General features: G+C 42.1%; 1 protein-coding gene across 4 annotated transcripts in view; it reads right to left on the bottom strand.

Annotated features, from left to right (window-relative positions):
* pam (peptidylglycine alpha-amidating monooxygenase) overlaps positions 1 to 24,050 on the bottom strand; it is a 140,875-nt gene that overhangs the window by 95,557 nt on the left and 21,268 nt on the right. For all 4 annotated transcript variants that reach the window (XM_038970032.1, XM_038970034.1, XM_038970033.1 and 1 more), the window contains 3 exons: positions 22,877 to 23,609; positions 21,973 to 22,096; positions 16,988 to 17,045 (listed from right to left, as the gene is read on the bottom strand). In XM_038970032.1, the coding sequence (XP_038825960.1) occupies positions 16,988 to 17,045; positions 21,973 to 22,096; positions 22,877 to 22,971 (277 nt within the window). In that variant the 5' untranslated portion in view covers positions 22,972 to 23,609. The remainder of the gene's footprint in view (positions 1 to 16,987; positions 17,046 to 21,972; positions 22,097 to 22,876; positions 23,610 to 24,050) is intronic.

Genomic DNA, 24,050 nt, shown 5'->3' on the forward strand with positions numbered 1-24,050 from the left:
CTCTACGGACAATTTCTTCGACCTCACGGCTTGTTTTTTTCTGACATTCACTGTCAACTGTGGGACCTTTATATAGACAGGTGTGTGCCTTTCCAAATCATGTCCAATCAATTAAATGTACCACAGGTGGACTCCAGTGAAGTTGTAGAAACATCTCAAGGATGATCAATGGAAACAGGATGCACCTGAGCTCAATTTCAGGTCTCATAGCAAAGGGTCTGAATACTTTTGTAAATAAGGTACGTTTATTTTTAATACATTTGCAAAAAAAAATCAAATAAACTTGTTTTCGCTTTTGTCATTATGGGGTATTGTGTGTAGATTGACAAGGTAAAACAATAATTAAATCATTTTTAGAACAAGGCAGTAACATAACAAAATGTGGAAAAGGTCAAGGGGTCTGAATACTTTCCGAAGGCACTGTATGGCCAGTGTATATTTATGGCTTACATATATAGCCAGTGTATATATTGTCAGTTTAAACACTCAGTGGCCAGTTTATTAGGTACACCCATCTAGTACCAGGTCAGACAGCACCTTTGCCTCCAGAACAACCTAAATTCTTTGAGGCATGGAAAGAGATCTAACATGTGTGCCAGGAAAACATTCCTCACACCATTACACCACCAGCCTGTGCCGTTGACACCAGGCAGGATGGGGCCATGCTGTTTATGCCAAATCCTGACTCTGTAATCAGCATAACGCAACAGGAACCAGGATTCGTCAGACCAGGTCAATCTTTTAGCTGATCGGACTGGAACCCGGTGTGGTCGTCCACTGCAATAGCCCATCTTTGACAAGGACCGACGAGTTGTGCGTTCTGAGATGCCGTTCTGCACACCACTGTTGTACCTGTGCCGTTATTTGCCTGTTAGCTTCCACGATTCTTTTCATTCTCCTTCAAACTCTCATCAACTAACTATTTTCGCCCACAGGACTGCCAGTGACTGGATGTTTTCTGTTTGTTGCATCATAGTCGGTAAACCCTAGACACTGAGATACTAGAACCGGCATGCCTGGCACCGATGACCAAACCACGCTCAGTCGCTTAGGTCACTCGTTTAGCCCATTTCAATGTTCATTTTAAAAGTAACAATGCCTCGATGCCTGTCTGCCTGCTTTATATAGCAAGCCACGGCCACGTGACTCACTGTCTGTAGGAGCGAACAATTTCCGTGAACAGGGTGGTGTATGGCCATGTATATACAGTACATGGCTCTGTGAAAACCTAAAAACAAGCTCAAACAACACAACTGAAAAACTAATTATTGAAAGAGTTCACAGCTCATATTAAATTGGGGAGTAAATTGAGAAGCGTAGGCTACTGTTTATACTCAGAGCATATATTGAAACATTAAAGGTGACACACCCTTCACTTTTTCTTCTTCATTAGGGAAGCCAGGCACTGCAGGCTTGGCAACGGTAGACGCCGGCGAGAGCTTCAGCTCTGACAGAAAGTCAATGCTCTCTCCACATGAAAGTGATGAAAACCCCCAGGACGGGCTACTTGGCGCGGCCCAGTATAATCTCGGACCTGAATAATGAATGGGGCTTTTCTGACAGCAGGCCGAGCGTGGGGGGGGTGCTTCTTTTCTCCTTCATGAATTTTCATAACAGCACCATATGTCAGATTGAGTGTACTGTGTATACAAGGAGAGCAGCAGCAACAGTTTAACGGGTTTTCCTTGAATTCCTGTTTTTTAAGATAACACTTGTTCTTTCTCTATCCTAGCAACGCTATTTGTATGAGTAACAAATTGAGGTCTTTTTTTTTTTTACTGAAATGAAAGGAGGCCTTTCTTAGCCTTTTAGGTGTATTGTTCGTTTAGTCTAAAAGAGGTTTAAGACTATTCACTCCAGTAACAAATCACATTTTTGGATCACGGTGGTCTGTATTTCTGTGTTGTGAGTTTGGAGGTGAGAGCAGAAGCCCCTTAGCTCAGTGGGCTGCCCGCCTTCTATAGCCGCTCTCGCCCTGCCCCAGTATCCCTGTGTCCACGGAGACGACACCCCATAATTAGGCAACAAATGCCTTCGCATTAATCACGGCTAAACAGATGTCCTTTACGGGAGGACTGGCGGCTCATGAGAAACGAGTGAGCGAGAGAGAGAGACGATGGAGACATCACTCCTCTCTAAAGCCCTGATCTTGCAACAGACAGGCAGCAGCCCTGTAGGCATGGGCTCGTCCTGGCTCAACCCTATGGCAAGCAATACTGGCTTTATCCGCCTCAGTAGGCTAAGTTAACACAGGGTTAATCTCTCCCACAGGCCCTATTTACTCATTCTCTGTTATTTTTGGAGGGATGTAGATAGTCATATCTGTATGCTTCAGCAAAATATTCTGGTTGTGGTTGGATTTACATTACGGTTGGAGATAAGAATCAAGAAAGTTTGGTTTGGGATAATAAGGCTTGGGGTGTTCAATTCCGCGAGGCCATGCCATAACCCATGTCGTAACCCATGTCGTAACCCGTGGCGTCGAGTTTGTTGTCATAATGAGATTATGCCGATTCAGGCATGTTCTGTTTACAGTACGCAACACAGTGTTGAGAAACTTTAAAACATGTCACAGACATTGTGGCTATGTCTACGGTGTCCTCATAATGTAAGGTTGTGTTTAGTAACATCAAAACACATTGTGGTTGTAACTATGTTCTCATAATGTAAGGTTGTGTTTAGTAACATCAAAACACATTGTGGTTGTAACTATGTTCTCATAATGTAAGGTTGTGTTTAGTAACATCAAAACACATTGTGGTTGTAACTATGTTCTCATAATGTAAGGTTGTGTTTAGTAACATCAAAACACATTGTGGTTGTAACTATGTTCTCATAATGTAAGGTTGTGTTTAGTAACATCAAAACACATTGTGGTTGTAACTATGTTCTCCTAATGTAAGGTTGTGTTTAGTAACATCAAAACACATTGTGGTTGTAACTATGTTCTCCTAATGTAAGGTTGTGTTTAGTAACATCAAAACACATTGTGGTTGTAACTATGTTCTCCTAATGTAAGGTTGTGTTTAGTAACATCAAAACACATTGTGGTTGTAACTATGTTCTCCATCAAAACACATTGTGGTTGTAACTATGTTCTCATAATGGAAGGTTGTGTTTAGTAACATCAAAACACATTGTGGTTGTAACTATGTTCTCATAATGTAAGGTTGTGTTTAGTAACATCAAAACACATTGTGGTTGTAACTATGTTCTCATAATGTAAGGTTGTGTTTAGTAACATCAAAACACATTGTGGTTGTAACTATGTTCTCATAATGTAAGGTTGTGTTTAGTAACATCAAAACACATTGTGGTTGTAACTATGTTCTCATAATGTAAGGTTGTGTTTAGTAACATCAAAACACATTGTGGTTGTAACTATGTTCTCATAATGTAAGGTTGTGTTTAGTAACATCAAAACACATTGTGGTTGTAACTATGTTCTCCTAATGTAAGGTTGTGTTTAGTAACATCAAAACACATTGTGGTTGTAACTATGTTCTCCTAATGTAAGGTTGTGTTTAGTAACATCAAAACACATTGTGGTTGTAACTATGTTCTCCTAATGTAAGGTTGTGTTTAGTAACATCAAAACACATTGTGGTTGTAACTATGTTCTCCATCAAAACACATTGTGGTTGTAACTATGTTCTCATAATGGAAGGTTGTGTTTAGTAACATCAAAACACATTGTGGTTGTAACTATGTTCTCATAATGTAAGGTTGTGTTTAGTAACATCAAAACACATTGTGGTTGTAACTATGTTCTCATAATGGAAGGTTGTGTTTAGTAACATCAAAACACATTGTGGTTGTAACTATGTTCTCCTAATGGAAGGTTGTGTTTAGTAACATCAAAACACATTGTGGTTGTAACTATGTTCTCATAATGTAAGGTTGTGTTTAGTAACATCAAAACACAGTGTGGTTGTAACTATGTTCTCATAATGGAAGGTTGTGTTTAGTAACATCAAAACACATTGTGGTTGTAACTATGTTCTCATAATAGTGTTTCTGACTGGCTGAAGACATGGTGCAGGGTGTCGTTTCACTCACGCCGCCGTCCGCATTATCCAAAATAATCCTGTGTCATTTAGAGAAATTGATCATTACGCCAGGGACTTCCTATATCCATCGACTCTCTCTGTAGTGTCTTTCCCCACTGAGAATTGATGCTAATTGCTAAAGATACATGTGTAAGTAAATCACAAGGACTCTTTTTTTTATATAAATACTGTTTATCTGCTAGATATTGACTACTTCTCTTCTAGTCTTTTCAAGAAACATTTGTGTGTTGAAAATGCCTTAACACTTGTATAATCTATTTTAAACAGACAGACATACCTCACCAGACACACCACTATGGGTTCCTTAACGGTACCCAAACCATAAACAGATCTTCACTTAGTTATCTATAGAGTCATGGTGGAATGCTCTGCTACCAGAAGTTACTCAGTTATCTATAGAGTCATGGTGGAATGACCTGATACCAGAAGTTACTCAGTTATCTATAGAGTCATGGTGGAATGATCTGATACTAGAAGTTACTCAGTTATCTATAGAGTCATGTCATGGTGGAATGATCTGCTACCAGAAGTTACTCAGTTATCTATAGAGTCATGGTGGAATGCTCTGCTACTAGAAGTTACTCAGTTATCTATAGAGTCATGTCATGGTGGAATGATCTGCTACCAGACGTTACTCAGTTATCTATAGAGTCATGTCATGGTGGAATGATCTGCTACCAGAAGTTACTCAGTTATCTATAGAGTCATGTCATGGTGGAATGCTCTGCTACCAGAAGTTACTCAGTTATCTATAGAGTCATGGTGGAATGCTCTGCTACCAGAAGTTACTCAGTTATCTATAGAGTCATGTCATGGTGGAATGATCTGCTACTAGAAGTTACTCAGTTATCTATAGAGTCATGTCATGGTGGAATGATCTGCTACCAGAAGTTACTCAGTTATCTATAGAGTCATGGTGGAATGCTCTGCTACCAGAAGTTACTCAGTTATCTATAGAGTCATGGTGGAATGATCTGCTACTAGAAGTTACTCAGTTATCTATAGAGTCATGTCATGGTGGAATGATCTGCTACCAGAAGTTACTCAGTTATCTATAGAGTCATGGTGGAATGCTCTGCTACCAGAAGTTACTCAGTTATCTATAGAGTCATGTCATGGTGGAATGCTCTGCTACCAGAAGTTACTCAGTTATCTATAGAGTCATGTCATGGTGGAATGCTCTGCTACCAGAAGTTACTCAGTTATCTATAGAGTCATGTCATGGTGGAATGCTCTGCTACCAGAAGTTACTCAGTTATCTATAGAGTCATGTCATGGTGGAATGCTCTGCTACCAGAAGTTACTCAGTTATCTATAGAGTCATGGTGGAATGCTCTGCTACCAGAAGTTACTCAGTTATCTATAGAGTCATGTCATGGTGGAATGATCTGCTACCAGAAGTTACTCAGTTATCTATAGAGTCATGGTGGAATGCTCTGCTACCAGAAGTTACTCAGTTATCTATAGAGTCATGTCATGGTGGAATGCTCTGCTACCAGAAGTTACTCAGTTATCTATAGAGTCATGTCATGGTGGAATGATCTGCTACCAGAAGTTACTCAGTTATCTATAGAGTCATGTCATGGTGGAATGCTCTGCTACCAGAAGTTACTCAGTTATCTATAGAGTCATGTCATGGTGGAATGATCTGCTACCAGAAGTTACTCAGTTATCTATAGAGTCATGTCATGGTGGAATGCTCTGCTACCAGAAGTTACTCAGTTATCTATAGAGTCATGTTATGGTGGAATGATCTGCTACCAGAAGTTACTCAGTTATCTATAGAGTCATGTTATGGTGGAATGATCTGCTACCAGAAGTTACTCAGTTATCTATAGAGTCATGGTGGAATGATCTGCTACCAGAAGTTACTCAGTTATCTATAGAGTCATGGTGGAATGCTCTGCTACCAGAAGTTACTCAGTTATCTATAGAGTCATGGTGGAATGCTCTGCTACCAGAAGTTACTCAGTTATCTATAGAGTCATGTCATGGTGGAATGCTCTGCTACCAGAAGTTACTCAGTTATCTATAGAGTCATGTCATGGTGGAATGATCTGCTACCAGAAGTTACTCAGTTATCTATAGAGTCATGTCATGGTGGAATGCTCTGCTACCAGAAGTTACTCAGTTATCTATAGAGTCATGGTGGAATGCTCTGCTACCAGAAGTTACTCAGTTATCTATAGAGTCATGTCATGGTGGAATGCTCTGCTACCAGAAGTTACTCAGTTATCTATAGAGTCATGTCATGGTGGAATGCTCTGCTACCAGAAGTTACTCAGTTATCTATAGAGTCATGTCATGGTGGAATGCTCTGCTACCAGAAGTTACTCAGTTATCTATAGAGTCATGTCATGGTGGAATGCTCTGCTACCAGAAGTTACTCAGTTATCTATAGAGTCATGGTGGAATGCTCTGCTACCAGAAGTTACTCAGTTATCTATAGAGTCATGTTATGGTGGAATGATCTGCTACCAGAAGTTACTCAGTTATCTATAGAGTCATGGTGGAATGATCTGCTACCAGAAGTTACTCAGTTATCTATAGAGTCATGGTGGAATGCTCTGCTACCAGAAGTTACTCAGTTATCTATAGAGTCATGGTGGAATGATCTGCTACCAGAAGTTACTCAGTTATCTATAGAGTCATGTCATGGTGGAATGCTCTGCTACCAGAAGTTACTCAGTTATCTATAGAGTCATGTCATGGTGGAATGATCTGCTACCAGAAGTTACTCAGTTATCTATAGAGTCATGTCATGGTGGAATGCTCTGCTACCAGAAGTTACTCAGTTATCTATAGAGTCATGGTGGAATGCTCTGCTACCAGAAGTTACTCAGTTATCTATAGAGTCATGTCATGGTGGAATGATCTGCTACCAGAAGTTACTCAGTTATCTATAGAGTCATGGTGGAATGCTCTGCTACCAGAAGTTACTCAGTTATCTATAGAGTCATGTCATGGTGGAATGCTCTGCTACCAGAAGTTACTCAGTTATCTATAGAGTCATGGTGGAATGCTCTGCTACCAGAAGTTACTCAGTTATCTATAGAGTCATGTCATGGTGGAATGATCTGCTACCAGAAGTTACTCAGTTATCTATAGAGTCATGGTGGAATGATCTGCTACCAGAAGTTACTCAGTTATCTATAGAGTCATGGTGGAATGCTCTGCTACCAGAAGTTACTCAGTTATCTATAGAGTCATGTCATGGTGGAATGATCTGCTACCAGAAGTTACTCAGTTATCTATAGAGTCATGTCATGGTGGAATGCTCTGCTACCAGAAGTTACTCAGTTATCTATAGAGTCATGGTGGAATGATCTGATACTAGAAGTTACTCAGTTATCTATAGAGTCATGTCATGGTGGAATGATCTGCTACCAGAAGTTACTCAGTTATCTATAGAGTCATGTTATGGTGGAATGATCTGCTACCAGAAGTTACTCAGTTATCTATAGAGTCATGGTGGAATGCTCTGCTACCAGAAGTTACTCAGTTATCTATAGAGTCATGGTGGAATGCTCTGCTACCAGAAGTTACTCAGTTATCTATAGAGTCATGTCATGGTGGAATGATCTGCTACCAGAAGTTACTCAGTTATCTATAGAGTCATGGTGGAATGACCTGCTACCAGAAGTTACTCAGTTATCTATAGAGTCATGTCATGGTGGAATGCTCTGCTACCAGAAGTTACTCAGTTATCTATAGAGTCATGTCATGGTGGAATGATCTGCTACCAGAAGTTACTCAGTTATCTATAGAGTCATGTCATGGTGGAATGCTCTGCTACTAGAAGTTACTCAGTTATCTATAGAGTCATGTCATGGTGGAATGATCTGCTACCAGAAGTTACTCAGTTATCTATAGAGTCATGTCATGGTGGAATGATCTGCTACCAGAAGTTACTCAGTTATCTATAGAGTCATGGTGGAATGCTCTGCTACCAGAAGTTACTCAGTTATCTATAGAGTCATGGTGGAATGATCTGCTACCAGAAGTTACTCAGTTATCTATAGAGTCATGTCATGGTGGAATGATCTGCTACTAGAAGTTACTCAGTTATCTATAGAGTCATGGTGGAATGATCTGCTACCAGAAGTTACTCAGTTATCTATAGAGTCATGTCATGGTGGAATGCTCTGCTACCAGAAGTTACTCAGTTATCTATAGAGTCATGGTGGAATGACCTGATACCAGAAGTTACTCAGTTATCTATAGAGTCATGTTATGGTGGAATGCTCTGCTACCAGAAGTTACTCAGTTATCTATAGAGTCATGGTGGAATGCTCTGCTACCAGAAGTTACTCAGTTATCTATAGAGTCATGTCATGGTGGAATGATCTGCTACCAGAAGTTACTCAGTTATCTATAGAGTCATGTCATGGTGGAATGCTCTGCTACCAGAAGTTACTCAGTTATCTATAGAGTCATGGTGGAATGCTCTGCTACCAGAAGTTACTCAGTTATCTATAGAGTCATGTTATGGTGGAATGCTCTGCTACCAGAAGTTACTCAGTTATCTATAGAGTCATGGTGGAATGATCTGCTACCAGAAGTTACTCAGTTATCTATAGAGTCATGTTATGGTGGAATGCTCTGCTACCAGAAGTTACTCAGTTATCTATAGAGTCATGGTGGAATGCTCTGCTACCAGAAGTTACTCAGTTATCTATAGAGTCATGTCATGGTGAAATGCTCTGCTACCAGAAGTTACTCAGTTATCTATAGAGTCATGTTATGGTGGAATGATCTGCTACCAGAAGTTACTCAGTTATCTATAGAGTCATGGTGGAATGCTCTGCTACCAGAAGTTACTCAGTTATCTATAGAGTCATGTCATGGTGGAATGATCTGCTACCAGAAGTTACTCAGTTATCTATAGAGTCATGTCATGGTGGAATGATCTGCTACCAGAAGTTACTCAGTTATCTATAGAGTCATGTCATGGTGGAATGCTCTGCTACCAGAAGTTACTCAGTTATCTATAGAGTCATGTCATGGTGGAATGATCTGCTACCAGAAGTTACTCAGTTATCTATAGAGTCATGTCATGGTGGAATGCTCTGCTACCAGAAGTTACTCAGTTATCTATAGAGTCATGTCATGGTGGAATGATCTGCTACCAGAAGTTACTCAGTTATCTATAGAGTCATGTCATGGTGGAATGATCTGCTACCAGAAGTTACTCAGTTATCTATAGAGTCATGGTGGAATGCTCTGCTACCAGAAGTTACTCAGTTATCTATAGAGTCATGTCATGGTGGAATGATCTGCTACTAGAAGTTACTCAGTTATCTATAGAGTCATGTCATGGTGGAATGATCTGCTACCAGAAGTTACTCAGTTATCTATAGAGTCATGGTGGAATGCTCTGCTACCAGAAGTTACTCAGTTATCTATAGAGTCATGGTGGAATGCTCTGCTACCAGAAGTTACTCAGTTATCTATAGAGTCATGTTATGGTGGAATGACCTGATACCAGAAGTTACTCAGTTATCTATAGAGTCATGTCATGGTGGAATGATCTGCTACCAGAAGTTACTCAGTTATCTATAGAGTCATGTCATGGTGGAATGATCTGCTACCAGAAGTTACTCAGTTATCTATAGAGTCATGGTGGAATGATCTGCTACTAGAAGTTACTCAGTTATCTATAGAGTCATGGTGGAATGCTCTGCTACCAGAAGTTACTCAGTTATCTATAGAGTCATGGTGGAATGATCTGCTACCAGAAGTTACACAGTTATCTATAGAGTCATGTCATGGTGGAATGACCTGATACCAGAAGTTACTCAGTTATCTATAGAGTCATGGTGGAATGATCTGCTACCAGAAGTTACACAGTTATCTATAGAGTCATGTCATGGTGGAATGCTCTGCTACCTGAAGTTACTCAGTTATCTATAGATTCATGGTGGAATGCTCTGCTACACTTCAACTATGACAGACAAAATGAGAAAAAAAGAATCCAGAAAATCACATTGTAGGATTTTTTATGAATTTATTTGCAAATTATGGTGGAAAATAAGTATTTGGTCAATAACAAAAGTTTATCTCAATACTTTGTTATATACCCTTTGTTGGCAATGACAGAGGTCAAACGTTTTCTGTAAGTCTTCACAAGGTTTTCACACACTGTTGCTGGTATTTTGGCCCATTCCTCCATGCAGATCTCCTCTAGAGCAGTGATGTTTTGGGGCTGTTGCTGGGCAACACGGACTTTCAACTCCCTCCAAAGATTTTCTATGGGGTTGAGATCTGGAGACTGGCTAGGCCACTCCAGGACCTTGAAATGCTTCTTACGAAGGCACTCCTTCGTTGCCCGGGCGGTGTGTTTGGGATCATTGTCATGCTGAAAGACCCAGCCACGTTTCATCTTCAATGCCCTTGCTGATGGTAGGCTTTGTTACTTTGGTCCCAGCTCTCTGCAGGTCATTCACTAGGTCCCCCCGTGTGGTTCTGGGATTTTTGCTCACCGTTCTTGTGATCATTTTGACCCCACGGGGTGAGATCTTGCGTGGAGCCCCAGATCGAGGGAGATTATCAGTGATCTTGTATGTCTTCCATTTCCTAATAATTGCTCCCACAGTTGATTTCTTCAAACCAAGCTGCTTACCTATTGCAGATTCAGTCTTCCCAGCCTGGTGCAGGTCTACAATTTTGTTTCTGGTGTCCTTTGACACCTCTTTGGTCTTGGCCATAGTGGAGTTTGGAGTGTGACTGTTTGAGGTTGTGGACAGGTGTCTTTTATACTGATAACAAGTTCAAACAGGTGCGTGCCATTAATACAGGTAACGAGTGGAGGACAGAGGAGCCTCTTAAAGAATAAGTTACAGGTCTGTGAGAGCCAGCCAATCTTGCTTGTTTGTAGGTGACCAAATACTTATTTTCCACCATAATTTGCAAATAAATTCATTAAAAATCCTACAATGTGATTACAGGCCTCTCTCATCTTTTTAAGTGGGAGAACTTGCACAATTGGTGGCTGACTAAATACTTTTTTGCCCCACTGTATCTATAGAGTCATGTCATGGTGGAATGCTCTGCTACCAGAAGTTACTCAGTTATCTATAGAGTCATGTCATGGTGGAATGATCTGCTACCAGAAGTTACTCAGTTATCTATAGAGTCATGGTGGAATGATCTGCTACCAGAAGTTACTCAGTTATCTATAGAGTCATGTCATGGTGGAATGATCTGCTACCAGAAGTTACTCAGTTATCTATAGAGTCATGTCATGGTGGAATGCTCTGCTACCAGAAGTTACTCAGTTATCTATAGAGTCATGTCATGGTGGAATGATCTGCTACCAGAAGTTACTCAGTTATCTATAGAGTCATGGTGGAATGCTCTGCTACCAGAAGTTACTCAGTTATCTATAGAGTCATGGTGGAATGATCTGCTACCAGAAGTTACTCAGTTATCTATAGAGTCATGTCATGGTGGAATGCTCTGCTACCAGAAGTTACTCAGTTATCTATAGAGTCATGGTGGAATGATCTGCTACCAGAAGTTACTCAGTTATCTATAGAGTCATGTCATGGTGGAATGATCTGCTACTAGAAGTTACTCAGTTATCTATAGAGTCATGGTGGAATGCTCTGCTACCAGAAGTTACTCAGTTATCTATAGAGTCATGTTATGGTGGAATGATCTGCTACCAGAAGTTACTCAGTTATCTATAGAGTCATGGTGGAATGATCTGCTACCAGAAGTTACTCAGTTATCTATAGAGTCATGGTGGAATGCTCTGCTACCAGAAGTTACTCAGTTATCTATAGAGTCATGTCATGGTGGAATGATCTGCTACTAGAAGTTACTCAGTTATCTATAGAGTCATGGTGGAATGCTCTGCTACCAGAAGTTACTCAGTTATCTATAGAGTCATGGTGGAATGATCTGCTACCAGAAGTTACTCAGTTATCTATAGAGTCATGGTGGAATGCTCTGCTACCAGAAGTTACTCAGTTATCTATAGAGTCATGGTGGAATGATCTGCTACCAGAAGTTACTCAGTTATCTATAGAGTCATGGTGGAATGATCTGCTACCAGAAGTTACTCAGTTATCTATAGAGTCATGTCATGGTGGAATGCTCTGCTACCAGAAGTTACTCAGTTATCTATAGAGTCATGTCATGGTGGAATGATCTGCTACCAGAAGTTACTCAGTTATCTATAGAGTCATGGTGGAATGCTCTGCTACCAGAAGTTACTCAGTTATCTATAGAGTCATGGTGGAATGCTCTGCTACCAGAAGTTACTCAGTTATCTATAGAGTCATGTCATGGTGGAATGATCTGCTACCAGAAGTTACTCAGTTATCTATAGAGTCATGTCATGGTGGAATGATCTGCTACCAGAAGTTACTCAGTTATCTATAGAGTCATGTCATGGTGGAATGATCTGCTACCAGAAGTTACTCAGTTATCTATAGAGTCATGTCATGGTGGAATGATCTGCTACCAGAAGTTACTCAGTTATCTATAGAGTCATGTCATGGTGGAATGCTCTGCTACCAGAAGTTACTCAGTTATCTATAGAGTCATGTCATGGTGGAATGATCTGCTACCAGAAGTTACTCAGTTATCTATAGAGTCATGTCATGGTGGAATGCTCTGCTACCAGAAGTTACTCAGTTATCTATAGAGTCATGTCATGGTGGAATGCTCTGCTACCAGAAGTTACTCAGTTATCTATAGAGTCATGTCATGGTGGAATGCTCTGCTACCAGAAGTTACTCAGTTATCTATAGAGTCATGGTGGAATGCTCTGCTACCAGAAGTTACTCAGTTATCTATAGAGTCATGGTGGAATGCTCTGCTACCAGAAGTTACTCAGGCAAGTTTAGCTTAAAAAACAGATATAAAATACATTATCACAGCGCCTCTCCTATTTCTAAAGATCTGATTGAACTGTACTGTATATAACAATATGAATATGTATCAGGGTCTGTCTATAAACTAGGGTACCAGTTTCCACGCTGGACAACTTGTTACAGCTATTGATAAGTCATAGATAATAATCTGCCAATTTTTTTCATGTCAATACATTAAGATATAGGGGGGATCATGGCTATATTCAATACAATTCACGAGTTTGATTTAGAACCTGTTTAAGTCTTTATCATGGTTGGTGTCATGACAGATTTGTCCAAAATGTTTGACATAAAACATTACTTTTCTGTCCTTCCATTTATAGCAGTATAAGTTGTCTTTATATCATATTTTAAGCATTAGTCAATTAAATTAGACATTGAACTTTAACCTTGTAAGAATCCTGGATCTAGCTGCCGGACAGTTTTTTTGTATAGAGATATCAGAAATGCAGTGTAACCATGCAACATTTCCTGTCTTCTTATGTTACATAATGGAAACAGTTTTCATGGGCACACAAATTGAATGCTTCTAACCGAAAGAGTCACCTTAACTTGATAATTAAAACCTAAATCGATACTTTCATTAACGTGGCTTTTCAATAATTGTGCATAATGCTTGATGCGCATTTAGTACACATGGTTAGCAGATGTTAATGCAAGTGTAGCGAAATGCTTGTGCTTCTGGTTCCGACAGAGCAGTAATATCTAACAAGTAACCTAACAGTTTCCCAACAACTACCTAATACACACAAATCTAAAAGGGGTGAATGAGAATATGTACATATAAATATATGGATGAACGACGCAGAGCGGCACAGGCAAGGTGCAATAAATGATATAAAATACAGTATATACATATGATATGAGTAATGTAAGATATGTACACATTATTAAAGCGGCATTATTTAAAGTGGCATTGTTATTAGTGACTAGTGATCCATTTGTCCAGTGATTGTCCAGTGATTGGGTCTCAATGTAGGCAGCGGCTTCTCTGAGTTAGTGATTGCTGTTTAGCAGTCAGATGGCCTTGAGATATAAGCTGTTTTTCAGTCTCTCGGTCCCAGCTTTAATGCACCTGTACTGGACCTCGCATTCTGGATGATAGCGGTGTGAACAGGCAGTGGCGCGGGTGGTTATTGTTTTTGATTATCTTTTTTGCCTTCCTGTGACATTGGGTGCTATAGGTGTCCTGGAGGGCAGGTAGTTTGCCCCCGGTGATGCATTGTGCAGACCACATCACCCTCTGGAGAGCCTTGCGGTTGAGGGCGGTGCAGTTGCCGTACCAGGCGGGGATACAGCCCAACATGATGCTCTCAATTGTGCATCTGTAAAAGTTTGTGAGGGTTTTAGGTGACAAGACACATTTCTTCAGCCTCCTGAGGTTGAAGAGGCACTGTTGTGCCTTCTTCACCACACTGTCTGTGTGGATGGACCATTTCAGTTTGTCGTTGATGTGTATGCCGAGGAACTTAAAACTTTCCACCTTCTCCACTGCTGTCCCTTTGATGTGGATGGGGGGTGCTCCCTCTGCTGTTTCCTGAAGTCCACGATCATCTCCTTTGTTTTGTTGACATTGAGTGAGAGGTTGTTTTCCTGACATCACACCTCAAGTGCCCTCACCTCCTCCCTGTAGGCTGCCTCGTCGTTGTTGGTAATCAAGCCCACTACTGTTGTGTCGTCTGCAAACTTCATGATTGAGTTGGAAGCGTGCATGGTCACACAGTCATGGGTGAACAGGGAGTACAGGAGGGGGCTGAGCACGCACCCTTGTGGGGCCCCAGTGTTGAGGGTCAGCGAGGTGGAGGGTCACCACCTGGGGGCGGCCCGTCAGAAAGTCCAGAACCCAATTGCACACGGCGGGATTGAGACCCAGGGCCTCAAGCTTAATGGTAAGCTTGGAGGGTACGACGGTGTTGAATGCTGAGCTGTAGTCAATGAACAGCATTCTTACATAGGTATTCCTCTTGTCCAGATGGGATAGGGCAGTGTGATGGCGATTGCATCGTCTGTGGACCTGTTGGGGCGGTATACAAACTGAAGTGGGTCTAGGGTGTCCGGTAAGGTGGAGGTGATATGATCCTTGACTAGTCTCTCAAAGCACTTCATGAGAGACCACTGTTAAATGCAGTGGTTTGCGCTTTTAGTTTTACGCAAATGTCGCCATCCATCCACGGTTTCTGGTTAGGGTAGGTTTTAATAGTCACAGTCGGTACAACATCTCCAATACACTTCATAATAAAAACACTCACTGAGTCAGCGTTTAAGTCGATGTTATTCTCTGAGGCTGACCGGAATATATCCCAGTCCGCGTAATCAAAACAATCTTGAAGCGTGGATTCCGATTGGTCAGACCAGCATTGAATTGTTCTTGTCACTGGTACATCCTGTTTGAGTTTCTGCCTACAAGACGGTAGGCAGTGGTCGGATTTTGCCAAAGGGAGTGCGGGGGTGGGCTTTGTATGCATCGCAGAACATCATCTGTTGTTGTCTGCTTGATTTACAGCAGGGTCTCGTTAGATTTAAGAGAAAGCATCAAGGTAATAAATTCATGTTTGCATATGTTTTTGTGCCTGGGATTGGACACAGTCTACTGTGTTAAATTGTGTCGGATAGACTACAGAACAACACCCAACGCTCTTCCTATTCATTATTCTGGATATAATTAACACAATATGATCTGGTCATGAAATAACACGACAAATACATTGTTTTTTCATGTTAGGCTACTTCAAAAACTGCAGGTCTATTTGAACTTGAATTTGGAGCTCCGAAATGAAAGTACTGGAATAGGCCTAACTTGAAAATCAGACATTTCCTCAATTTGGTGCTTGAAAAGTTCTTGTAATTTATTGTAGACAATTTATAAGTTCTCCTGCTCCCTTATAATGATCTATGATTCCATTTCTTATCCGTTTTTTGTGCGAGATGTGGCCACTTTCGTTTGTTTCCCGCCTCTTCAATTGAAGGGTGTTGCGCTACTCTGTCGCGGTAAAAATCACGTATGGTTATTATGATGACGAAAACATTACGGAGTTGGCTTCAACTTGTCTTTCCATACAAATACATCTATTTTTAAAAAAGGAACCAGTTTTTTTTTTATCACTTTCTCATTATAAAACCAGAGATAGTGAGATTAATGATACCGCTATTCATGGCTATATTATGTGTGCCAGTTATAGAAGAATCGCTATGGTTCCAATCTATTTAGTCAGGAAACATCCTAATTATTCTCACAATGTAATAATCATTTGAATATCAATGCATTGGCAAGGCTTAAAACATAAATTTTTCTTTATACTTTTTGGGAGGGTGTGTGTGTGTGTGTGTGTGTGTGTGTGTGTGTGTGTGTGTGTGTGTGTGTGTGTGTGTGTGTGTGTGTGTGTGTGTGTGTGTGTGTGTGCATGCATGCTCCGGTCAAATACGATTTAACAGGATTGAAGACAGAGAGTTCTCTTTATTGTTACATGCCAGTGATGGGAGTGGAATGTGGTTGGCTGAGAATCTGGGATGGGAAGTAATCTTGTTGGGAAACCTAAGCTGGACAAACAGTGTCTGCAGGGCTAACTCCTGCCTTCCCATAAACCCAGGCTCATAGACAACACACTGGGATAGGCCAGCGGGATTAAGGGTCACTGTGGCGTTATGGGATTTCATTCACCCTGCCACTTGGTCAAAGACAAAATAAATTGGTGCTTATGAGAGGACGGTTGCCCATAACAACAGGAAGGGGGGGGTTAATATATTATAGAAAAGTGGTTTTCGTCAGTGGGTCGAAAAATGGGGGACGAAAAGTAAATATCCTAGGAAATACATGCTAGAGAGAGTTTGAGAATGGATTTTGGGTGAGCTGCTTAAATCGTATCGCTGGTTTGATTCCCGAGACCTAGACTGAGGAACATTGGAATTTGCGGTGTGACAAAACAATATATATATATCTTTTTTTTTCTACATTTCATTCGTTTTTGACATTTAACAAATCACTTACATTGGACCAAGACTGTGTAACCAGATTCCTTTAAGGTAAAGAATACTCACCGATATAGGCATCCCTGGTTGTCGGTACTGGAACGGCCACACACAAATAGGTGTCAGACTGAAACGACACAGGACACAGTGTGAGAACAAATGCTTCGCTTAGTTACAGAGCAAAAAAGATCCATAAAGTTATGGTTAAAAAACATGTTAAATCATTTTAAAATGAATAGTGTTTAAAATAAATAAAGTGTTTAAAATAAATAGTGGTACAAATAAAGTGGTATAAATAAATAGTGGTACAAATAAATAGTGTTCAAATAAATAAAGTGTTCAAATATAAAGTCTTGCAAATAAATACAATTGTACATTTATTATTCTGCTTGTTTATAATCCATCAATAACAACCAATATTATTTGTATCGGGCTCCCGAGTGGCGTAGCAGTCTAAGGCACTGCGTCTCAGTGCTTGAGGCGTCACTACAGACCCTGGTTCGATTCCAAGCTGTATCACAACCGGCCCGTGATTGGGAGTCCAATAGGGCGGCGCACAATTGGCCCAGGTAGGCCGTTATTGTAAGTAAGAATATGTTCTTAACTGACTTGCCTAGTTAAATAATAAAATACATATATATATATTTATATACAGCTGCCGGTTTGTTTTACTTCTAATCAAGATACTAAACATTGTTTCACCATGACAGATTCTCTAAAATTCAAAGAGAGTCCTCAGATATTAGGCGGAATATCGAGTGCAGATACTGAAGCAAAAGTTAAATCCTCGCTCGCTTGAAGTCGGGCAGTTTAATATACGAGTGAACATGACTCTTAAATCACCCTGGCGCCGACCTTGCGTAACACGGGGAGAACTATATTTCCTGCGGGGAGTGAAGACAATAGCACTTCATCAAGACAAAAGACATGACACAGAGCTCTGTGTCCAACCCTGGAGCATCTCTCTCTCTCCTGAAGAGTGACCTCTTCATCTGTGGCCGAGTTAAAACACGTCTACAGTGACTGAAAATAACTCTTCTCTCATTTGTATCATCTTTCTCTTTATTCCTCAGGTCTCCAGCAGCCTAGCCTACATGTACTGTAACGTTTGTTGTCGTTGCTTAAATAACAACTAGTGGGCGTTGAATGGAGGAGAGGAAGAAAATGGCAGCCGTAGTTCCCTGGGAACAGGTCGTTTAAGTGACATATTTGTAATAAACATGACAGGAAGTCATTTCCAGGGAAATGGTGCAATTGCTTAGTTATAGCTGATGGCTTTCGGCTGTCATTTATCATTCTATTGGGCTTCTATTGGGCTTCTATTCTCCTGCTGCAGCAACACGGTCAAATGATTAAATCAATTCCAGGGGACTGAATATTTCTCTCTCTCTCTCTGTCTCTCTCTGTCTCTCTCTGTCTCTCTCTCTGTCTCTGTCTCTGTCTCTGTCTCTCTCTCTGTCTCTCTCTCTGTCTCTCTCTCTCTGTCTCTCTCTCTCTGTCTCTCTCTCTCTGTCTCTCTCTCTCTCTCTGTCTCTCTCTCTCTGTCTCTCTCTCTCTGTCTCTGTCTGTCTGTCTCTGTCTGTCTGTCTCTGTCTGTCTGTCTCTGTCTGTCTGTCTCTGTCTGTCTGTCTCTCTCTCTCTGTCTCTGTCTGTCTGTCTGTCTCTGTCTGTCTCTGTCTGTCTCTGTCTGTCTCTGTCTGTCTCTGTCTGTCTCTGTCTGTCTCTGTCTGTCTCTGTCTGTCTCTGTCTCTCTGTGATGGCTGTATCTAACTCAGAGTTATTGTAAAAGGTCAGCGTGCATGTTTCTTTCTTGGCACAGCTGGCTTTCTTTCAAAATGGTGTCTCAACAGTTGAGAATTCTCCAGACAAATTCTGGCAGAATGACAATTTGGGGTCTCCCAAGTGGCGCAGTGGTCTAAGGCACTGCATCACAGTGCTAGCTGTGCCACTAGAGATTCTGGGTTCGAGTCCAGGCTCTGTCGCAGCCGGCCACGACCGGGAGACCCATGGGGCGGCGCACAATTGGCCCAGTGTCGTCCGGGTTAGGGGAGGTTTGGCCGGCAGGGATGTTCTTGTCCCATCATGCACTAGCGATTCCTGTGGCGGGCCGGGCACAGACACGCTGACACGGTCGCCAGGTGTACGGTGTTTCCTCAAACACAATGGTGCGTCTGGCTTTCGGGTTAAGTGGGCAGTGCGGCTTGGTTGGGTTGTGTTTCAGAGGACGCACGGCTCTCGACCTTCGCCTCTCCCGAGTCCGTACAGGAGTTGCAGCAATGAGACAAGACTAACTACCAATTGGATCCCACGAAATCGGGGAGAAAAAGGGGTTAAAACTATATATATAATAAATAAATAAAAATATGCCATACTTGATGTGGGCCTATTAGAACAAAATAGAGCCGATGTTCGATGACCAGATTAATAATAAAAAACCATAGGCAAATATTTAAATTTGATTACTGGTCGATCTCAATTTCCCATTTCACACTAATAGGCCAAGCCAAACCATGCTGTACTGGGCTAGTCTAGTTACACGTCCACCATAGTTGCTGCAATAAGAGAAAGAAACCAGCTGAACCAACACAGCTCAGATCCACACAACACAGTACAGCTCAGATCCACACAACACAGTACAGCTCAGATCCACACAACACAGTACAGCTCAGATCCACACAACACAGTACAGCTCAGATCCACACAACACAGTACAGCTCAGATCCACACAACACAGTACAGCTCAGATCCACACAACACAGTACAGCTCAGATCCACACAACACTGTACAGCTCAGATCCACACAACACTGTGAAAAGGGTACAGATAAAATGTTGACAAAAGAAGCTTCGGAGAAAGTGAATAAACACTGGCTTAATGCTATCTAATAAAAGGAAAGGGGGATACCTAGTCAGTTGTACAACTGAATGTATTCAACTGAAATGTGTCTTCTGCATTTAACCCAACCCCTCTGAATCAGAGGTTGCTTTAATCGACATCCACGTCTTCGGCGCCCGGGGAACAGTGGGTTAACGGCCTTGTTCAGGGGCAGAACGACAGATTTTTACCTTGTCAGCGCTGGGATTTGATCCAGCAACCTTTCGGTTACTGGCCCAATGCTCTAGGCTACCTGCCGAAGAACCAGTGAACTGGCTCAATGCTATCTGATGAACAGCCAGTGAACTGGCTCAATGCTATCTGATGAACAGCCAGTGAACTGGCTCAATGCTATCTGATGAACAGCCAGTGAACTGGCTCAATGCTATCTGATGAACAGCCAGTGAACTGGCTCAATGCTATCTGATGAACAGCCAGTGAACTGGCTCAATGCTATCTGATGAACAGCCAGTGAACTGGCTCAATGCTATCTGATGAACAGCCAGTGAACTGGCTCAATGCTATCTGATGAACAGCCAGTGAACTGGCTCAATGCTATCTGATGAACAGCCAGTGAACTGGCTCAATGCTATCTGATGAACAGCCAGTGAACTGGATCAATGCTATCTGATGAACAGCCAGTGAACTGGCTCAATGCTATCGGATGAACAGCCAGTGAACTGGCTCAATGCTATCTGATGAACAGCCAGTGAACTGGCTCAATGCTATCTGATGAACAGCCAGTGAACTGGCTCAATGCTATCTGATGGGCCAGAGAAAGGGCACCTCCCTATAGATCGAGGGGTAGGCAAAATACAACACACAGGTCGGATCTGGCCAGCGAACCCATTCAAACTGGGTCCCGGGAGGTTTCCCCCAAAAATGACACACTATATTATTTATTTATTTATTTTGGGGAAAAACAACACTCCAGCCACTCTTGAACATTTAAAACTAGATTAAAAAAATATCCCAAAATTATAATGGACCTTTTTCTGGCCCACAAGTTGATTTTCACAAACGCATAGGTCCCAAAAAAAACTGTGCAGCCTTCCGTTGAATTTTAAAATCCCAATGTGGCCCTTGAGCCAAAAAGTTTGCCCACCCCTGCGATAGATCAATAGCACAACAGTACGAGCTGACCACTAAGTTAAGAGAGTTTAAGGTTTGTCTTCTCTGAGATGTTCTACAAGCCAGTAATCCCCCTTCAGCATTCACAGTTATCAGCCAACACTTGCCATGGATGAATCATTGGCGGATGACTCACACAGACCTGCACTGAGAATAATAATAGCTCACCCTCCCCTCTTCCCTCAACTCTCACATACACAACCAAAACAGTCCCAAGAAGACGCAAAGCACGGAGCCCGTTGACAACAGTTCCACCATTGTGTAAAAACTGAACTCTAACTGTTTCTCACTAAGCCTAAACACGGGCTTGGCTTTTGGAGAAAAGAGAGAGAGAGCGAGAGAGAGCGCGATAGAGAGCGAGCGAGAGAGAGCGGGTAGAGAGGGGAGAGAGGAGAGAGAGAGAAAATAGTGATAAACCAGAGATCTTCCTCTGTGGTTTTCTCTGCACATTGCAGCAGCAGGAAAAAGACCGGAGGCTGAGGAGCCAATTAGCTCTTGTCTGCAACAGAGAGTCAACTTTAATGACTGCATTACTGTAGGATCAATACGGGCCAAACAAACACAGCAGGAGGACTGGCCCCTGACACAACCCCATGAGGAAATCATGTACAGCGACACGCTGAGCGAGAAAAACATTGTACGGCCATCATCAACATACCTTCCTGATATGAACCAAGCAAAGCGTCGAGTTTTTCTGCACGTAGGAAGGAGATGTCTGTCAAGTCTATGAATATTAATATATTAGTCACTGTCTAACCTTTATTCGCCGATCGAAGTCTCGATAAAATCTCTTTGACATTAAAGACCTAAATGCTAGTCAGACTAATTTTGCATCATGGAGAATGATCACTGATTTTCATAAATGGTTGAATAGCCTAACAGGCTATGTAGACTAGTGTAGATAGTGTTCTTTGAAAACATATGTAAATAAACGTAAAACTGAACCATCAAACCATTGAGCGGGGGGGTGGGAACTAGATCTGACAGACACTGGGTTGGTTTGGGTTTACCACAGGGTTGTTTTGACTGTCAGAAACATGGGGACTCACCACCGTGGGGGACACCCCCGGCATGCGGACATCCAGGGAAAGGTTGCCTGATTTAGACAGGACCGTGGGTTGTCTCGTCCTGGTAGTGCAGTCGTTGGGCTCCGAAGAGGCACTTTCCTGATACCTGTCCGATGGGGACAACAGTGAGAGAAGAGGTTGTTAGTGGAAAGCGACAAAACAACCTCGGAGAAAACTATTGCTAATGAGAGAACCTAACAGCCTGATGAGTTGAGGAACTCAACAGTTTGGAAGGAACATCAGTTGAGGAACTCAAGTTTGGAAGATAATGAGCATAGTTCACATACAAACACCTAAGACTCAAGAGGGAAACGGAAAGAACACCTCCAGAAAAGTAGGTTAAATGAAGATACAATTGTTTATAGAATTACTTATAGGCCAATCTGCAATTGACTGATACTAATCTACCCAAAAGGCTATTTGTGTGGTCACCATGTATTTTGATGCTGTAGCCACCTCCTGGGTCATTTGTTTGTTCATCATGTAGGCATACAAACATGTGACAAACACATCCGGCTTCCAGTACCTTGTACCTACAGCAGGCTAATTGCCTACTGCAAACACGTTTTAAATGCGATATAATTGTATAATAAACAAACAAAAAAAAATGCATGAATTCAACATCGATCAAAAAAAGACTAACTTATAAAACATTGATTTAGAACTGCATTAAACTTGTCAAATCTATTTATTTCATAAGTACACTGAGCTATTTCAAATTAATTTAAAAACTTATAATACATCAACTCTAGCAGAACACAATCAAAGAACACTCGAGATTTCCAAGCGACATCTGTTCGCACCACTCACATGACCCCACTAAATCTGCCTTTTCCTTTCAATTGCATTTCAAAACCCCTCCAAAAAAAATCAGAACTGTCCTTACCTTTTAAACCTGTGCAGGGAGTTAGTGGCACCGTCCAGGCTATGGCTTTGACAGATGAGCGTCAGCACCAGCACGCCACAAACAAGGACTCCCATCTCTGACTCTAGCCTCTTGTCAAGCGCTCCCTATTCCTGCTTCTAGCTTGCCGGGTTAACTGTAGAAGACTGGGCGCTGAGCAGAGCGTCACAGTGCTGTGTCTGGGATCAGCTGTGGAGCCTCACTGACACTGAGCGAGAGAGAGGAAGTAACCAAACAAACAGTAGCAGGTTCCTGGATCAGGGTTAAGACAGATGGAAGAGCCAGATGGAAGGGTTGTTCCTGTTGGCAGTTCACACGCTGGGGACTGAAGGAGTAGGAGGAGGTTGTGGCTGTGGTTGTGCGCAACACTCCTCTTCTCCAGGCTCCAGGCCACTAGGGCTAGGTGTTCCTTTGTATATTCTCTGCCTTTCCGAGTGAACTGAGCACACAGAGGCGGGACTACCCTCTAGCGCTCCCTCCCCCTTCCTCTCTACTCCTCTTCTCTTCGGTCTTCTCGTCTGGCACAAGTGGCTGTAACGCGGCACCTTTCCACTCTCCTCTTAGCACCCAAGTTATCCAGTGAGAGAAGAGGCGAGTAAATGTGAAGAGTGGCTGGTGTTCAGAGGTGACAGAGAGATGAGATGAAAGGAAGAGTAGATCAGAGTAGATGGAGGGAAGAGGCGAGGAGGGCGCAGCGTCGGTCTCCAGTCACAACCTGTAAAAATAGAAGCAGACGTGCTCAACAAGAGGGGGGGTGACTAGATGACTAACGTGCCACTGACTCTGCCTGCCTGTCTGCCTGCTAGCACAAACCGCTACCCCCCCCCCCTCCCCCCCACGCAAGCTAATGCTCCAGCGGGTTCTTTAATATACTACCATTATCATAAGATGCAACACGGAAATGCTAGTTGTTAGCGTTAGTGCCCATCCCTTCAGATGATTGAGAGCAGCTAAGGGGGTTTGAGTTGGAGGGGTAACGGTTGGTTGGGAATCACATGCTATCTCTCCTTGCCTTTAAAATGTCATTAAATATAGATGACAGTGTACACACTCTGCAGTGCTGTTACTGTGCTGAATCCGCCGACGGTAGCAGCTTCTATTTACTCTATTCTGTGGGCTTGTCCAGGATGTGAAAGCCGAGGGATAGAGGGGAGAG

This window comes from Salvelinus namaycush, chromosome 31 (genome assembly GCF_016432855.1).
Source record: "Salvelinus namaycush isolate Seneca chromosome 31, SaNama_1.0, whole genome shotgun sequence".
In the NCBI taxonomy this organism is placed as follows: Eukaryota; Metazoa; Chordata; class Actinopteri; order Salmoniformes; family Salmonidae; genus Salvelinus; species Salvelinus namaycush.